Source organism: Durio zibethinus, chromosome 19 (assembly GCF_047325235.1).
Source record: "Durio zibethinus cultivar Kanyao isolate XHJ-2024 chromosome 19, ASM4732523v1, whole genome shotgun sequence".
In the NCBI taxonomy this organism is placed as follows: Eukaryota; Viridiplantae; Streptophyta; class Magnoliopsida; order Malvales; family Malvaceae; genus Durio; species Durio zibethinus.
Genome location: NC_143180.1, coordinates 18,612,361 through 18,632,167, shown reverse-complemented (window position 1 = coordinate 18,632,167; position 19,807 = coordinate 18,612,361). Strand labels below are relative to the sequence as shown.

At 27.1% G+C, this 19,807-nt stretch overlaps 2 protein-coding genes across 2 annotated transcripts; one reads left to right on the top strand and one right to left on the bottom strand.

Annotated features, from left to right (window-relative positions):
- Positions 1–2,088: 2,088 nt before the first annotated feature.
- On the bottom strand, positions 2,089–8,583 carry LOC111310471 (uncharacterized). The gene is made up of 6 exons (XM_022909965.2): positions 8,154–8,583; positions 5,491–5,563; positions 5,308–5,401; positions 3,851–3,973; positions 3,699–3,756; positions 2,089–3,029 (listed from the first exon to the last, which is right to left on the bottom strand). The coding sequence occupies exons 1-6, from the start codon at positions 8,184–8,186 to the stop codon at positions 2,520–2,522; spliced, it is 891 nt and encodes a 296-aa protein (XP_022765700.2). The 5' UTR covers positions 8,187–8,583; the 3' UTR covers positions 2,089–2,519.
- Positions 8,584–17,504: 8,921 nt separating this feature from the next.
- Positions 17,505–18,362, top strand: LOC111310470 (zinc finger protein 3-like). Its single transcript, XM_089748680.1, has one exon. The coding sequence runs from the start codon at positions 17,544–17,546 to the stop codon at positions 18,360–18,362; it is 819 nt and encodes a 272-aa protein (XP_089604806.1). The 5' UTR covers positions 17,505–17,543.
- The last annotated feature ends 1,445 nt before the right edge of the window (positions 18,363–19,807 follow it).

Below are 19,807 nucleotides of genomic sequence, written 5' to 3'. Positions count from 1 at the left end.
CACACGTTAACCTTCTTTTGAACTTTTTATGAAATTTGAAAATTTTATTATTAGAGTATAAAATAATAATCCAAAAAATAAATTTCAAACTTTTGCTCAATGAAATCTTAAATTTCTGACTCAGAAAATTGATACATAAATAAAAATAATGATAAATGAAATGACATGTTTGTGAATTGTGAAACGTTACGGCACTGACAAAAAAAAAAAACGTTTACGTCACTAATGAAAAAATTTAACGTTTACGGCACTAATGAAAACAAAGTAAAAAAAATTGGCTGGACCTAGTGGCATGGGCTTGAAGTAAAATCAGAAATCTCGCATTGATTGATTTGAGATATAAAAATTTACATTTTTTTTTATGAGATATTTTTATAAGATAAAATTATAAGATTAAAAGAATGAGAATAGATAATAACTCATAAAAATATAAATTATAATAAATAAATTAATCTGAAATATCAAATAAATATATATTTAAATTTTAAAATCACATTAATTTAAAAATTGAATCTCGACCCGTGACATTAGACACCACGTAGTGAAAGCTTAGAAGAAATTCAGAAGTTGGCTAACTCGAGGGCTCATTTTGTAGAAGTAATTGATTAGCTTCGAGACATGGCCTTACGCGACCTTTGGCTCTCATACATGATTAAGTGACTTACACAAAACCGAAGCAATCACTGTATAAGTGTCATGATTTTAGAGAAGAGTTATGAATTTATCTTTGATTACGTACTACAATTGATCATGAGAGATAAAAATTTATATTATTTTTTTTGAGATATTTTTTGTGAGATAAAATTATGAGTTTTAATAGATCAGAGTGGATAATACTTCATAAATTACTATAGATCTTGTGTTAAGTTGATTTGAGACAATAAAAAAATCATCTTCGTGTTTTGGAGTAACGCGAGTCTGAAGCTTAAATTTCAATCCGTGACAAGTGATATCAAAACTTAGATCGGAAGAGCTAAGAGTGAAGGTACTAACGATGTGTCATTGAAAACGATGAACTTTCATTTGGAGTTAAAAAATATATCACAATTCTAGAAAAGAGTCATGAATCCTAAATTGATTGTGTACTAGATTATAAAAGTTCACACTATCTTTTTATTATGAGGTATTTTTTGTGAAATAAAATTATAAAATCCAAGAGTCAAAACGAACAATATCTCACAAATTACTATAGATATTGTATTAAGTTGATCTAAGATGCAAAAGAAACCTTCCCCGTGCTATGAATCTTATGTTAAGCTGATCTGATATACGAAAATGATCTTGAAACTTAGATCTTAACCTGTGACATTAGAACATGCCTGAAACTATCATGATCGAACCGAGCCAACTTCCACTCAGGAAACGTAGCCTAACAACCCCCCAGCGTGTTTCTGGGTTTAACGGAAACTAAACCAAGACATTAGGCTAGGGAAACAAGCTCACACAACTTATCTTTTAAGTCATTTGCAGTCTTTTATATATTACTAGGCTTAGACTCAAAGCAATGTGGGACGGGTAAATGTTGCAAATTCCTTCCTCTTATCTTGATCGATCATCGATGTGGGATCGGGCAATTATCAATATCAACAACAAAACAAAAAACCTAATGTTGTCGGTGTTCCCGAATTCTTCACAGAAGCATTTCGTATGTAATTTTTTTATTATAAGTTTTAATCATAATAAAAAATTATGTAAAATTTTATCACTTAAAAATATAACCTCCATACAAAATTTTGATAGATCTTATATAATTGTTAATTATAATTGATTAAATGTAAGTGATATACTTTCATCTTTACAGCCAACAAGAAATTACTTGCACCATTAATGCCACTTAACAAACTCAGCACTATTTTCAGGAAAATCACAAGCCTGGGCCTAGGCTACCCGTCTTCCCTCTTAATCCAAGATGCTAAAACATGTCGACTCATACTTGTGAAAATTGATATGCATGAAAAAAATTTCTTCATTGCATCCATTCTCATGAGCTCTAATTCCTAGCGCTATGGAAGGATGAATTGTTCCTTCCTGCTATATGAAATGCAAATGACAGCTCAAGTTCAAACTGTCTATTATAGGAGATGAAACTGGCAGACTAAATTAAAGCAATTAAATAAATGGCCAAGGCAGCTGAATTTGACAATCATGAACTAAAGTTAACGAGCTAATCAAAACAAAACCAGTAAATGATCATAGTTAATAGAGTTTCTAAGGGCAAGTCTTTTACACTAGGGAGCCATATTCTCTTGTTGAGTACGGGGAAAGTTCCCAGACTAGTGTCTTGCTAATGTGAGAAGCTACCCTTTTAAAGTTATGTTAGCAAATGGTATAATAGAAAGTGAACGAGGAGAGAGAGAGAGATGCATTTGAGCTCTTGAGACCTAAATAGGATATACTCCCATACCCCAATGAGGTCATCTTGACTATTTTGCCTTTTCTCAACATTTCTACCGAGGTGCTAATCTGATCTCAACCACTAACTTTTTCTAGGAGTCCTGCTCCATAAGGACCATAACTACTTACCCTTCCTCGTCATAATCCTCTTCGTCCTCATCTAACCTTCTGCCAAGCTGAGCAAGTTGAAGAGGATCAATAGCCATCTTGTCCATATCTGAAAGAGACCAGCCTGGGTACTCTTCATGCTTAGTCTCTGTTGTAGGCTCTGCTGAAGAAGACTGAGCTGCTGCCACTGCTGCTATTGTTGCTGGCGCAACAACAGTACCAGCACCTGCTGAGGCCTTTGTATCCACGTTCTCATCTACCTCAGCATTCAGATCAAAATTCACAACAGCTTGATTGGTATCTTCAGCAACTGTGCTCTCTTTCATTGGTTCCTTCAAGTCAGAACCATCATCTATCACCATTCCAGGGGTTGAATGACTTTTGTTGCTTTGCTGAAGAGTTGAGCAGGGTTCTAGTTCTATTTCGCGATGAACATCTCTTTCCACATTTCGAGCTCCTCTTCCACGCCCCCTCCCTCGTCCCCTGCCTCTCCCTCTGCCACTGCTGCCTGCCTGACCCACATCATGCTGCATAGAATACATGTAAAGGAAGTCAGTTATTGAAAGTACTGAAATTCACATAAACATAAATAACATGATCCTGAAAACAACATCTGAACGACAAATTAAACAAATAACTTACTTAAGTTGAAGTTACAATACATATAAGAGGCCTGTCATTGTAAGTATTAAAATTTACAAATATCTAAAATAACATGCATTGCAGAGAACCAACCTGGTAGTTCTTATGCAGAAGTACACAGCAAAATACACTAAAGTTCACCAATTAATTTTTAAACTTGACACCTTTATGTCACTGAAGAAAAACATTTTGCATTGTTCATTCTTAAAGTTGCAAACAAGCTCATCCTATACACTATAGTGTGTAGGTCTATACACACATACATGTCACGGGTCGAGACTTAAGCTCCGAACCCGCGCGGCTCCGGGACCCGAGCATTCACCCTTTCGGCGTCCCAGATCAGCCTTCCTGCCACGGTTCACACCCTTGTGAGGTATTGTCCGCTCTGACCCCCCTGACCTCACGGTTTTGTCCTACAAAAGGTGCCTCACAAGGCGGAGGTGGTGTGAACCCTTTTATACCCCAGTGACCTTCCTATTATGTTCGATGTGGGATTCAGGACTCTTCCTTAGGTCCGTGACATACACACACTTGTTGAAAGGAAGCCCTCTTACCATTCTGCTCCTTTTTGATTCTTCATCGCTGTCATTGGCTTCATCTCCAGCAGCTTTCCTGGCAGAATGATATGGAAATGTTTCACCAAATAAGTAAATCTTTTTATGAATTAAAAAGTGAGAAAGAAGAAGGAAGCCAGGCTTTCTCTAACCTTCTCCTGGAAATAGTTCGATCATCGGCAGCAGCATCAGAATGACCATGACTATAGTCAGGAACTCGGCTGACAATGTCCCTCAGAAAATCAAATACATTATAGCTCTGCACACAATGCTTTCTGCAGTTTATTTGGAAACTTTAGTTAGACCAATGCACAACACATTGAAAATATATATCACTAGGGGTAACAAAGAGCAAGGTTGGAAACAGCATAATATGATACCATGCTGAGCAGAAGACTTGTTAATAGAAAAATGTAGCATGATCTAGAATGGATAAAAAGATTCGATTTCTCCCAGAATAGTGATTCAATATCTACAATAATCTTCATAGTGGATCTGTATCTAATACTTTATGACCCAAAAAGGAGGAAATGTGGATCAGGTTCAACATAAAATTAATCTCTTTTAGGAATCAAATTTGTGAGAAAGGATAATCTCTTGATAAAATTTGGTACAGTAGTTTCAATTATTGAAATCAAAGAAAAACACATTTTAAGAAACTTTCTATATCTTTACTCACCCCCTTAAACCCCCAAAATGCTCTTGTATGAGTGTACATGAATGGATGTTGGTTGATCACAGTGGAATCTTGATATTCTCATATCTTGTTACTTCATATTAGAGTTTGCAATGATGTTGATGTTCATGATTTTCCATGTGTTTCTTCTTTTACTTCAATCTTGATATGACATTGTAGTAATTCTCTTCTAGCATTGATAAAGGGCATCTTTTAAGGGAAAAAACAAACAAACGAAAAAAAGATCAAACATTCTTGGTCTACTAAGTACTAATGTAGTTGCTAAGTGGTAATATGCTTGTAAACTAAAATAATTATTAGAAGTCTTTAGTAAAATCATCTTACAAGTTGTAATTGAGATAAAATAAGAAAGAAGTTGAAAGTTAGTAAAAGCAAAGTAGATAAGGCTAATGTTTGGAAGTTGCTATTTTGAGAGAAGAAGAATATGTGTAGTAAGTAAATACCTAAATTTGTTACTTTCAAACACTATTTGGCGGTATTGGATCCATTTTCTGTTCAGTTTCTCTCTCTCTCTCTCTCTCTCTCTCTCTCTCTCTCTCTCCCTATTTTCTCTCCCACACCAAATCAATTAGTGTTGAAATTTTTACTAAAGCAAGAGGAATGAAATAAAACAGAGAATAAGTTATAAAAGTACAGTACTTAACTACTAACACCTTTTTTTACAAAAGCCTATTGTCCAAACCTTTGACATAAAACTCCAACAAGTTTCTAAGGCATTAATGTGGGAATCATATTTATATCATCGCTACCTATACAACTAGTAGACATACACATAATCAAGTAAAGAGGAACAAAATGGTCAAAGAACATTTATGTGTATGCAAATTTATATAAAAGCAGAAAGAGCATCAATTCCCCAAATAGATTACAGACATCGCATACTAAAAAGAATAATGTTAATTCTTCACTTACAAATGCAATGAATTCATGGTCTTTGCTCCTCTCTGAAGGGTAATCTCATATGTATGATCACAAAGGTCTTGTAAAAACAATTCCAATGCTTTAGCTGAAAAGTAATAGAAAGAAGCATGAGCAAGTAATATACATGCATGGAGAAATTATTTAGGTACAATCATGAAAGTTACAGCCACTCACAAACTAAAACAGGCACTGCTAATGCAATCTTCCCAACATCTTCATCAGCTTGCATAATCTTTTTAATGCGAGCCTGAAAATCAAATACATTTGAAAGTTTCAGCACTAATCACAGCTAACATCTGTAAAAACAATATGCAAACCATAGATAAGCGAATATCATTTGAAGAAGATGGCTCGTAGCCAGGGATGCCAATGCAAGCCATGGTCCTACAGCATATATAAAACATCATAAAGATATTTTCCTTTATTTACCAAATTTTTTAATCATTGTTTTACATGCAGCATTTTTTAAAAACAGCTTGAAAGAAACAATAATACGTGCAATGTGGAACTATAAAACTTTATATTTTAATTATAGGCAATCAACATTATCTATTAATATCAGGATATCCTAACATAAAACAGCAGCCCCTCAACAACAAAGATCAGTAAGAAACCAGAGAAGGTTTGTTAAACACTGAAGAGAGAATATCAAGATAAGAAGAAAGGATCAGTGGTACATAGTGTTTCTTGATGCATCATTAAGTAAGAACATCACCTCACAGGTCCTTGTAAGTTGCTGGTTAAATACCATCAACATAATGCAAGTAACCTATCAAGAAGCTCACTCCTTTTACCAGGTTTTGACTTCAAACCAATCAAGTGACAAATAGATAGAGCACTGTAAGGATTTCAACACCAAACTAGAACAGGATGATCAACAAGAAACTAATGCTTCATTTGGATGGGCAGTGGGAGGGATTCCCAAAACAACAGCTTTGGTAAACTGGGAATCCCTCCCATCAACCATCCAAATGATGCATAAAGTTCCAGAAGTCAGTAAGCAATAAATTCTGCGGCCTACCAACTACCACTTGATATTATAGTTCATAGCATGGTTATGTAAGATGATTACTATAGAACTTGATGAAAAAAATAATTGTGAAAGATTTTCTAAGCAAGAGTTGCCTGCAATTCTTTGAAAAAGAATGGCAGTTTCCAAAGCTGCATTAGAGAAATTCTTCATGCAAATTTGATTTGGATAGAAAATATGGATAACGATCCCTTCTTAAAGCCACATTTATGTTCGCAAACTCATTGCTTAGTTCTATCTTTCTCTTAAATTACATTTTTTTTCAACAGTGAAAAATAGTTAAAGAAGTGAAGGCTTTAACATGAATCCTTCATCTTCCTGTAGAAGGCAATATGAGGTGCCCAATGAAACCATCCAAAAAAGATGCCAAATTGATACTACCGAATTCCGAAGTCTGATTACTGATTGCACTAAAATATCTTCAGACTACGAGAGGAGTTACTAGTGCGGGAACAAAAGGAGATACAGGTACATCTAAGAGTTAGCAACCACAGAAAGCCATGTCATACTAAACTGTTCAGATTCTTCCATAAACATTTGTAATCATCCAGCATTTAAAAATTGAAACCAGACATGAATATAATAGATTGACAGAAGGATTACTTATGGATCCAAAACAGGCAGTTGAAATGATAATAACCTAATCACAAGTGCTAGCCAAAAAATCAAATTCCAAGTTCCTTTCTACTGTAATATTGGCATCATGTGGAGATTCATACAACTCTCTTTTCCCGCTTCCAAGAAAAGGAGGTAAAGGAAAACAAACCAATCATAACTGACTATTGACAGTTCAACACGGGTGCTTGGACAAGTGGATCAAAACTGAACCGTGCTCAAAACCACATAAATCACTTTGCACATCCTTTGAAGAATAATTTCTTTTATAAAGAAACTAAAACATTCTAACCAAAGAAATCAGTGTTAAGTATGCAGACAGATTATAGCATTTATAGTTTGCCGAGAATCTAAGATCACTTGTCACCTTATTTAACACAAAGAAGAAAAAAAACGAATTGAAGTACACAAGCTACAAAACTAAAAGGGCTCAAAACCCAAAACCAGGGCAATAAACAAAGATTAGCATCAACAGTTTATTATGCTCTTCACATTTACATTCGTTAAACCAACCTATAGAACTCAATTAGAATGTTGATCAACAATAGCATGAAAGAGGTAAGAAGCAGAAACAGAAGCAGAAAAATTACCCATTTGCCCTTCGTTTCTTTCATTCCTCATATTAGAGAAAGAAAATCCGATCCCAATTATATACACAAAATACATTGCCATAATATCAATCAACTGAATTTTTGGTACCAAATCACCTAACGTGTTTGAAACCAACCAGCCTAAAAATGCATAATTCATGAGTCAAATCATACTTTGAAAATATAACCTCCATCTTAAGAAGCATTTAAAGACATTAGCAAACCATAAGACCTAAAACAAACTACCTAGGGTTCCTATGGAACAGTCAAAAAACAAAGAATCCTCCCTAAAAGGACTATGAAAAACAGAAATCCGACAACATATTCCATGAAAAAATTCCATAAAATTAAAACAATTATAAACTAAAATTTAAAAGACCCTAATTATTGAAAACGGCAAAAACTAATGATGACCCAGATCACAAAATATTTCCTACAATCAAAAAGCAATCACAAAACCAAAATCTAAAAAAGACCCATATTTCAATTTTAACAGAATAAATATAAAATTAATACCCAAGAGAAATTAACAACGGATAAAGAAAAAAAAAACAAATTCAATGAAACGAAAGAAAAAGAAAATAAAAAAGTAGGAAGCTTACAGCTGGGAAACGGGTATCGAGCTTCTTCCTCATGTGGTTTGGTTGTCAGATTTGGATCATTAAATTATTAAAATATTAAAAATGAAAAGCTAAAAAGACAATCAGTTTTTTTTTTTTTTCAATTACTTCAGAAGGAAAGCATTGTTATCATCATTTCAAATATGAAAATAAAATCTAACAAAAACCATCTCAGATCCGGACACTGCCTTTCCTTTTAGCTCATTAAAACCAAACTACAAACGAGTCTTTGTTTCAAAACCAAAGTTTGACAAAAAGAAAAGATAAAAATAAAATTTTTAAGTCCAGTAGATATTTGTTGATCAATTGACAGCTTCGCCAATTTAAGATTTGAACAGTCCAATACCTGACGGTCACGTTTGGAGGGTCAATTCTTTTATTCTTGAATTTAAAACAAGAGAATTGGTTGTTTAAACGTGTAATGATTTTATTGGGCCGCATTTATAGTTTTGACCACGGCATTTTTCGGATATTTGTTATTTATTTATTTATTTAAATCTTATAAGATGATACATATCTCCATGTCAGCCAAAGAAGCCGAACAACATAGGAGGAATTGTTTTTTTTTTTCCTATATTTGAGCTGTTTCCTCTATTTGACATCGTTTACCTCATATATCGCTTAGTATAATTTTAGATGTTCATTTTAATATATAAGATTATTGATAAAATAAGATAATAATTATTTTATATTATATTTAATTCATATCTTAAAAAATATATAATTTATAAAGAGAATATGATTATTTAATTTTTTCAAGATTATTTTTGATTTATGAAATTAAATATATATTTAATTATATTATTAAAAATTACATCAAAAATTTAAATTATATAAATTTAAAAAAAAATAATTTTGACAAATAAATAAATTATTTTATCTTAATTCTTACATACATAAAATAAAATAAGATAATATTATTTAATTTAAATATATTTATAATATCATCTTATCTTATTCTATTATAATCTTGTGTACCGAACATAATTTTAATGTTCTATTTTATTGTAAAGTTACAAAAATAAATGCCAATATATTTTTTTTTTGGAAAAAAAAATCTATAATTATTTAATTTATTGATAAAGTGTTGGGTGTTTAATTTTAGTGATCCACAATCTTAACTAAAAAAGTTATAAACATATATTTGACAATAAATTCAATAAAAGTCGTATGCATTACGAACGCTAAAATATGAAAAAAGACTTTGAAGTATTCTAAAAAATTTAATTAAACCCTTTATATTATTGTTGCATTTAAATAATTTTTTTATTTTTATTTTTTATTATTTATGCCTTTTCTATCTTAAGATGGTAATGGTGGTATTTAAACAGAATTCTGTTTATCTTAACTCTTAAAATATTTTACTCGACTCCAACCCAACTCAACATTGAGTGTTTTTTATATCAACTTCAATTCGATATATATATATATATATATATATGTATGTATGTATGTATAACATTCGTTTGATCTATGCTTGACCCAAAATTAGTTTAATAGTTTTAATTTAGTATAATATTCATAAACATATTATTTTAAATATAAATTGCATCTTAATTATATAAAAATATAACATTTTTATTAAATTCATACTTAAATATAAAATTAAGTAAATAATAAATATATATATATACACCAGAGTGAGTTGAGATGAAATACTCTAAAATTTGCCTTTAAACCTTGACTTTTTTTTAAAAAAAATTCTAATTTGCCTCCAATTTTACTTTTGGTTTTCAAAAAAACTAAGCTTATCAATATTTTTAGATTGAGAGGAAAGGAAGGAAAGGGAAGGAAAATAAAAGAAAGTAATAGAAACAGAAAAACATTTCTTTTGTTTGGATAAGATTTTAATTTAAAGGAAAAAAAAGAGATGGAAACTCAATAACCCTTGGTTTCCCCTATAGTCTTTACTTTTCTAGTACTCCAATTTGGAAAAAAAGCTGAGCAAATGAAAGCTAAAAAAAAATTATTTTTATAAAAAGACTATTATATCTAACTTTTTATTAATACCAAAAGCCTAGTAAAAAAAAACTTAACCATATCATAATTTTTCTGCAATTTTTTCAAAGTCATTTCTTTTTTCAAGTAAGTTTCATATGTCTCTTCCAATATAATTTTTGTTTATAATTTTTTGGTAATTTGATATTGATGAATAATTAAATATAAATAAACATATTTTTTAGGTTTATGAGATGTCAAAGTGATAATGTGTTGAAATTTTGATAATGGCCAACAAATCTATTAATGCATGTTTGTAAAATATCTTTTTGTTTCACTTGATTAAAAACTACTAATATAATAGCAATCGTGAAGCTAGATAAGATAACAAACATATTATGATCCAAAAGTACTCTATAAAATCATAAGCAATGAAAATTTATAATTGAAAAAAATTATTATAATGAATTTTTTTTTTTACTATTTATCCAAACAATGGTTGTTAGAATTCCTTTCATTTTTTTTTCTTTATTAATTTTAATTATCCAAACAAAAGGTATATGTATAATTTCTTTTCCTTTAAAAAACTTTATTTTATTTTATTTTTCTTTCATTTCCTTTATTAATATTTATCCAAACATAACGTATAGGATCGAGATGAAACAGAATCTATTGGTTTGGGTTATTTTAACATATCTACTTCTACCTTTAAATTAATGATATGTTAACATATTTTAACATGTGAATAATGATGTAGCAAATAAATGTATAGATGTATAAAAATGGGAAAGCTTAAAAAAAGGATAATCTAAAACATATTTATTAATTGATACCATGATCAGACACAATTATTAAAAATATAATAATATATATAATTAATAAAAATAAATGTCTATATTTATATGAAAATTAATAAAAATGATTAATTATTTAATACCAATGTCGCAAATAATTAGTAAAAAGGATATGTATATAAGTAAAATTATTATTATTAATAAGAAAAACATGTTTATATGTAAAATTAATAAAAGAAGAAATGTCTATATTTACATGAAATTTATAAAAGGATTAACTATTTGATACTATGTTGAAAAATAATTAGTGAAAAGGAAATGTATATATGTAAAGTTAATAAAGAAGGAAATATCTATATATATATTTATATAGAATTACAAAATTATTTTAATTTCCTTTTTATTAATTTTATATAAATATAAATATTTTCATTTTTATATAAATATAAATATTTTCTTTTTTATTAATTTTATGTATAGACATTTCCTTTTTATTAATCAATAATAATTACTATTTATTATATTTATTAAAACTTACGTACATGGAAAATGTTTATTATTTGATACCATAATAAAAAATAATTAGTGAAAAATTATCCATATACAAAATTAATAAAAATAAAATTACTTATATGACCTCTAATGTACAAATTATTTCACTAAATGTACATATATTTTGTTTACATGCATAGGAGACACTTGTAATCTTGAGCTAGCACTTATTAAATATTAAAGTCATAAAAATAATTTTTATTTTTATTAATTTTATATATTAATATTATTTATTTTTTAGTAATAATTTTGAGTCATGGTACCAATTAAAAAATTTTTGTCAAACTATCCTTTTCTGAAAATTTCTTATTTTTACTCATTTTCTGCCATGTGTACATTTTATCACATCATTGTTCACATGTTTTAAAATACACCAACATATCATTAATTTAATTGTAAAAGGATTTAGATAGTGAAAAATAAAATTGAAGATTTTATTTAGAAGCAGCAGTGGCTTTGAAGTTATGTGCTAGATTAGTTTGATAAGGAAACAGAAACATTTATCAAACAATAAAAACTAAAAACTTTAGGCATTTGCCCATAGATAAAAAATTATAAACAAAAATTTTAATTATAAATGTGTCACATTATGTCACGTATTTAAATTAATACCCGCAATTTCTTGTAATAAGTCACTAACTTAAATTTAATTTCTTTTTTATATCAATATATATATTTGTTTTGTTGGATCTATTTTTATTACAATTTTTTTTTATTTAATTGAATATTTGGTATCAAATATTATTTTTAATAATTTTTCTCTATTTTTTCATATTTATATATGAAATCTAGGTATAAATGTGATTATAGCTGTTTATCATTTTTTGAAATTGGTGTCTATTTAGCTATTTTTGAACCAACAAATAGTATGTTATTAATGTGTATAATTTACAAAATTCAATAAAAAATTAAGGTAAAAATGTATTTATAAAATAATTCTTGATGTATTTTTTGCATCTCATAAATATTATCTTAGTTTATTTTTAGTCAATTTTTTTAACTTTGACTTTAATTGTTTTAAATATTTAATTAAATTAAATTTTAATAAATTGAAACAGTTTTTAGTTTTAATTAAAAAATTTTAAAAAATTAACTAAATAAATGAAACTCAAACATTAATTATGGGCCATAGTGAGTAATATTTTAGCATCTACTTTGGTGTTATATATATTTTTTATATTATAAAATATAGTTTATCGTTGGTGATATCAAAGTACTTCTCAATTTTAATTAATCTTTGAACTCTACTTGTATTATATTTTTTTGGCAGCACCTATAGTTTATTTCTTATTAAAAAATAATTTATCTAGCTAAGAAAAAAAATTCAACAAAATTTATATAAATGCTCTAGATTTAGAAATCTAAAAATTTTAGACTCTAAAATAACTGAGATAAAATTATAGTATGTTATTGATGATATTGATTTGGCTCGAAAATGTTATTATATTAATAAATTAGTTTTTTATCCACACAAATACATGGGAATTTTATATTTATAATAATGTTTAATTTAATTCATTAAAAATCTACATAAAATTTTTATAGATTTAAAATTTTATTTTTATCACTAAATATTTGTATTCTGTCTTTTTATTTTTAATTAAATTTATATATTTAAAGTTAAACTTTTTTATTTAATTTTTAATTTCATAAATTGAAAGTACAAAATTTCAAAATATAATTTATCAACAAAATTTTTAAATAACTTTTTGATCTCCATCTTAATTTAGAAAAGTATATTAGTAAATATTTAAAATATTGAAATTTTTAATTCAATTCACTTCATAAATTTGATTGCTTAATTGGTAAAAAAAGGAAATTTGCTATATTAAAAAAAAATTTTACATAAAATCTAAATGTAGTAAGTATTTATAGATCCTTGTAAACTATAATAAAAACTGATAATTAAGATAAAGTATAACTGAAATTTAATAATGAAGCTGATCAAAAGAATAAAGGAATTTTAAATTGAAGGCAAAAATGTAATTTACGAAGTTGAACTAAGAAAAGTTCGTTAGATTCTAAATCATTTTTCAATCCTCTAAACTTTTATCTTCTCCACGCGTATATGTACATATATATGATCAGAAAAATACATTCATTATAAAAAAAATGATAAAAAAACTCCAATTTAAAATTTTTATCACCATAATAGAATAGAGTTTAGAGTAATAGTAATAGAAGTAATATATATTAACCAAAAAACACATGAAAATCAAGAAATGAAAACTTTTAAAAAATAAATCACATGCTCAAGGAAACAAAAAAAAAAAAAAAGCTTTTTTTTTTTTCTGAAAAGATCCATTATTCATTCTTATTTATCGTATAAATTATTGTAAAAAAAATAAAAATAAAAAATTTAAGGGATTCGAAAAAGCAATATGAATGAAAAAAAACTTTTAGATGAAGAATTTGAAGAAATATGGAATGGAAAAAGTAAAAAAAAAAAAAGTTTTAGAATAGAATAGCAAAAATTTATTATGTTTTCAATTCTACATCAAGTATTTTAAAATATAAATAATTGAACATGGTTTTACCTATTCATTTAAATGGATGCTTTTATCTGCTTATTTAACTGAATATTTGAAAAAAAGTATTAAAATGAATATTTTTAAGTCCATAAACCAAAATATTTAAATAGTAATTTATGCATACCCTTATCAATTTAAACAAATTTGAATATTTTAAATGGATTTGGATAATATTACATAAAGTAAATAATCATATTTCCTTTTATCATTTTCATATTAATATTTGAATATTTATTATCATTTAATGATTTAGTTTAAAAGTTTTAGATATTTGATTATTAATATATATTATAATTATTTATTATTATCTTATGTGTCATTCAAAAAAACTATCAACTTAAGTGTCATCGTAAGCAAACCTTATCAGATTATACTTTAGTTGTTATCTCTTTATCCTTTTTTTTATTTTTTCAAACTTATAAAATTTAATCATAAATTATAAAATATTAAAAATAGAACAAATTAATAATTTTTACTATTGTTAATTATTATCCTAAAGTTTAATTTATTACCCTCATGACAAGATTAAATAATTTTGTGTTATTGTGTGGTTTATTGTTAACCTTTTTTTTCTTTGCAATTTTTATCATTTTAAATTTTTTATGATAAATGTTCTTTGTTACTTCACTTTATAGTTTTTGTTATTTTCATTTTTTATTTTATAATATTTACAATTATTAATCATTATTTGTTCCTTAATTTGGTATTTTTATAATATTTGCAATAGTTAATTTTTGTATTTTTTATAATTTTTGACAAATTTTTTGGTTTTTATAATTTTAAGAGACATGGAAATATCCTTTTAACCCTAAAGACAAAATACCCTTCAAAATCTTCTATCTTATCATGAGATATTTTGGTAATTTTCACTTTATATTGCTTGACGAAACAATCCTTGAAAACCTTTTATCTTAACATAAATGGGGTTGTTTGATAATTTCCACTATAACTTACTTTCAAATTTCAATGTACTTTAGATTATATTATTATTTTTAAATTATAAAAAACAAATTAATATTCTAATAATAAAAAATTATGTAGAAGTAGATTAGGCCAAACTTGGCTTTTAAAAGTAAATTTAGTAATATAAAATACGACATAAAAATAATATAAATAAAAAAATATATAAAAATGATACGACTTAAAATTTTAATAAAAATCATATATAAATTTAACAAAATTAAAAAATATATTTTATATTTTTGAATTGACACAAATTGTGATATATAATTTTTGTATAAAATACAATAAAAATACTCTAATTATCAATATTTTATATGATATAAATGCATAAATTTACAAATTTATTTAAAAATATATATTTGATGAAGTCCAACCCAATTCATGAATGCTTTCACTTATTTTTTTAAATGTAAACACCTTGACTTGTTAAGAATATTTTGTATTCAAATATATTATTTTATTTTTCCTTAGCATTCAGTTCAGGGATTATTATGTGATTTCTTTGTCTAAAAAATAAAAAAAAAGTTTGTTTATTGTTTGATAAGATGTCATTAATTTTGGCATGAAGGAGATTAAAAACATAACTCAATAATGGAGAAAATCTATACATTTATACTTTATAATCTATAAATACAAGAACAATGTGAGATCGCTTTTTTAAAAATTTATTTATAAAACTTTTTAAATTAAAACACATGATAAATAATAATACTAATTATTCAAAAATTAATAGTATTAATAATAAAATAAAGTAATTATTTTATAAAATTATTTTTTGAAATTAAAAATAAATAGTATAAAAATACATTAATAAAGAACGAATATATTGATTAACTTAAAAAATTTATTTATAATTAAATATTATAATCAATTATAATCTTGCAAAATTTTTTGATACATAAATAGTTCTCATTATTACATACATTATCACACTTGAATACTTTATTTTCTTATTTTTAAATAATAAGTATATATTGAACCTATAGTTGCATACATTGTACGTGTACAAATAATTGAGATTTACATATTAATAGAAACTTGTATTAAGCCAGCCATTAACATGTATGTAAAGTTTTTCTTATTCTTATTTATAAATTGGATAAATTTTATTGATGAAATAAATTAATTCAATAAAAGTGGAACTAGCATTCTTATTAATAGATCGAATAAATCTTATTAATATATATATTTTTATATAAAATTTTTAAAATGTCTATTTAAATTATATAATTAACGAAAATATCCATTTTCATTATTTCGTAGTATTTCTCTATTATATCATAAAAAAATTTAATTTCTCATTGCCCCATTTCTTGTTCCCAATTTACAATTTAAATGGCAAGACAACATTGTGCACAAACAAATTTTCTTATAATCAATAGCCATTTCAAGATTTTTTTTTTAAGAAAAAAAAATTGAAAATGTGGACCAACCTTGAGTAATTCAAGTATAGTATATCCCTATATATGTTCAAAGACCTTTTCAAAACCACATACCAAAAATGATTATTATTGCAAAATAACTTATCAAATATAGTGTTACCAATTAAATCTCATGCACTCAAACAGCCCCCTTATGTTATTCACTTTTTTCAATTTGTTTCTTTGCATGTGGTAAAATGTTAAAATGTTTTAGATATCATGATAAGTATCTAACCCATTAATTAATGTCAAGAGTACATATATGCTAAGTTTTAAAATTACTAAGATATTAAATTCTTTAAAAAAAAAATCTGATTCCAACTTCAATTAATTTTGGCAAGAACAGCTTGATGCCAACTATGGCTTAGACATTAATCAACATTTTTGAATCTTACTATAACTTATTCTTAACCAAGTTCATTCTTATCTTAATTGACAGTAAAATTAAATGCCTTACATCTGTATCTTCCAAAAGAAAATGATGATTTTTTTAGGGTAAATTTGGCAAATAATTAACAAGAGAAATTATAAAGAAAGAATTTTGGAAAGTTGTTATTTTCATCGTCATAAACCAACCACAATGCTCTATATATGGAAGTTTCTCTGTTACATTCAAATAAGTTTATGTTAATTTCCGATTAAGCTCGCTTATACAATTCATGATGTATAATCCCTTAATTATCATGTAATCGTTTATTTTTTATTCATTTAATTATTTTTACATGATATTTTCATAAACCGCGAAAAATAAAAACTATTAAAAGATAACAAATTATCAAGCTTAATTTAGTATTTTTATCATAACAGATAAATATGCTAGATTTCTTTATTCTTATAGCAGTGAATATATGTAAACATTAATTTATTAAAAGTTATATGCATGAATTCCACCAAATATCATTGAATCTTTTACAGAAGTTTGATCTCCTGAGTAGGCAATTGCTTTCACATGGTACTTTGAAATACATCTAGAAGAATTTGATGGAACAAATTTTCCTGAGGCACAAAATCTTATCAACCTTTGTCCTGATTTAAATCTTGTGCTAAAATGATGCAAGTGACAATTCAAAATGGGATTTCTTTCCATAATTGAAAGGATATTACATTCATTCAACCTTGTTATAAACTAAGCATTTCTCTCATATTGTTCCCCAAACCAAAAATATTTCGGCCATGGTTGGAATTGGTGGAGAACCATACCCTACTGCAGCCTCTAGCATTTCAGCAGCCTTGGAAGGAGTTCCACACAACATGGTTAATGAACCTGTTGGAGCATCTGAATCCGAATCGAGCCCTGGTGTTTTTCTTGATTTGAAGCTCTCGAATGATGATAATTCACAAGGCGAAACAAAGATTGAACTCAATCTTTTCAGCCCTATGAACCCTAGTTCATCTCAGTCAAATGAGTCTGGTGAGCAGGAGACTTCAAGCGAGAAGCAATCCGATGCAAATAAGGTTTACTCATGCAAGTTTTGCAAACGAGAGTTCTCTAATTCTCAAGCCTTAGGGGGACACCAAAATGCTCACAAACAAGAACGTGCATTAGCCAAAAGGCGTCAAGGGATGGAGGTGAATGGTTTTGGCCATCCACAATTTCCCTATTACCCTTATCCAAGCTTTTCTTCACGCCCTATTTATGGATCTTTGAATAGATCACCTCTTGGGGTTAGAATAGAGTCCATGATCCATAAGCCTTCATATCCATGGGCATCGCCCGGTGGATATCGTTTCGGTTATGGTTGGTCTGGGCAAGCCATGATGAACCCTCCTCGGCCAAGCATAAGCATGAACAATGGTGGATTTGGAATCTCAAGGCCTTCAAACTCTTCAAGAATTGAGGAAACTGGTGCAACTCGAAGCTTCCCTAATATTTCTCAAGCAAATGTTGCTGTAAGTAGGGCAACTGGAATTGATTATCTTCGGCCAAGCAATTCTTCAGGAAGTGATGATCACAAGGAAGCTTCAGAAATTGATTTGTCCCTTAAGCTTTAATTGTTGCTATAATATTCTGTTTTAATTAATTAGTTTCTAGTGAAGATTGCATGCTTATTTAATTTCTTGTTCAACTAGGACACATTTGCATGAATAAATGAATGAAATTCAAAGTAATATTATTTTATTTTTTGTGTTTTTCCTGTGTGTGCGCGCGAAAAAGTTTAAATCTATAAAAAAAAATTTTTTAAAAAAGAAAAAGAAAAAGGAAATCCAATATATTTCCTTACTAAGTTTGATATTAATGGAAATTTTTTTTTTTTGAGAAAGACACCAAAATGATCACTAATGATGATTGCCTACCATAAACATGTTAATTTTTCAATTTCTATGGCTTGCCATAATGCCATCACGTCCACACCATATTAAATATTTGCTTGATTATATATTGCATAGCTCAGCTTGATATTTACTTATCAAAAAAGGAAAAAACCTTTGATATTTAGTCATTAGAATATGGTCAATCATGGCTTACTTTGGCATAACAGATGAACCTTTTTAATGAGTGGCTAATTTGAGGAAGATGAACTTAAATCTAGTTGTTTTGTTTTTTCTTTTCTTTTTTGGAAGAAATGTATGATTGGAAATATTGAATCATAACAAATTTATAATACTCTATTTAGGATGATGAATCAAATTTACTATTCATCTTTGAACAAGTGCAATTTAATCATTGCACACAATTTCTAATTTGATTTAAAAAATAAAATATTTTATAAAATATTTCATTTACAAAAATTAATATTTTACTATTAAAATTTGATTGTTTTTAACCAAATTTAAAAATATAATGATATAGTGACTTCCATTGAAAAACTAATGCAAATTTTAATTCTATCATCTTAATTAACTACATGGAATGGTAAATTTGAATCTTATTTTAGTTGGAGTTGAGTGATTGAATTTCTAACAAAAAAGGAATTGAGTGACTAAAATATAAATTTAATGGAAGTAGAATAACTTTTTAAGAGTCCTATAGTAAAAAAAATTTTTTTTTTTTTGAGTTTTAGTTTTAATTGAGTTGAAAGCAACCAAGCCCAAAACTCACCATAGGTTAAAAGTTCAAGCTTGGAACGTCACCGTTTGCAATGTTTTGGATAAAACAATTTATGCCAGAACAGCTGAAATGGAATCCTTTTGTGATAATTTGGTTATTATAATTAAACTTAATTACACTTTTGGTACTCAAAATTTGGGGAAAAGTACAAATTAATACTTAAAAAAAGTAAATGTAAAACTTGCATCCTAAATTTTCAAATAAAATATAATTTTAATCTAAATTTTAATATTTTAATTTAATTCTTCTATATGATATCCAATTAGTATAATTTGGTTATATACATGTCATTTGTTAGATAAAAATATTAAATATTTTGTAAAAAACCTCATGAAGATATCATATGGATGTCATGTGATAAATAATAATTGATCAATTTAAAATTTTT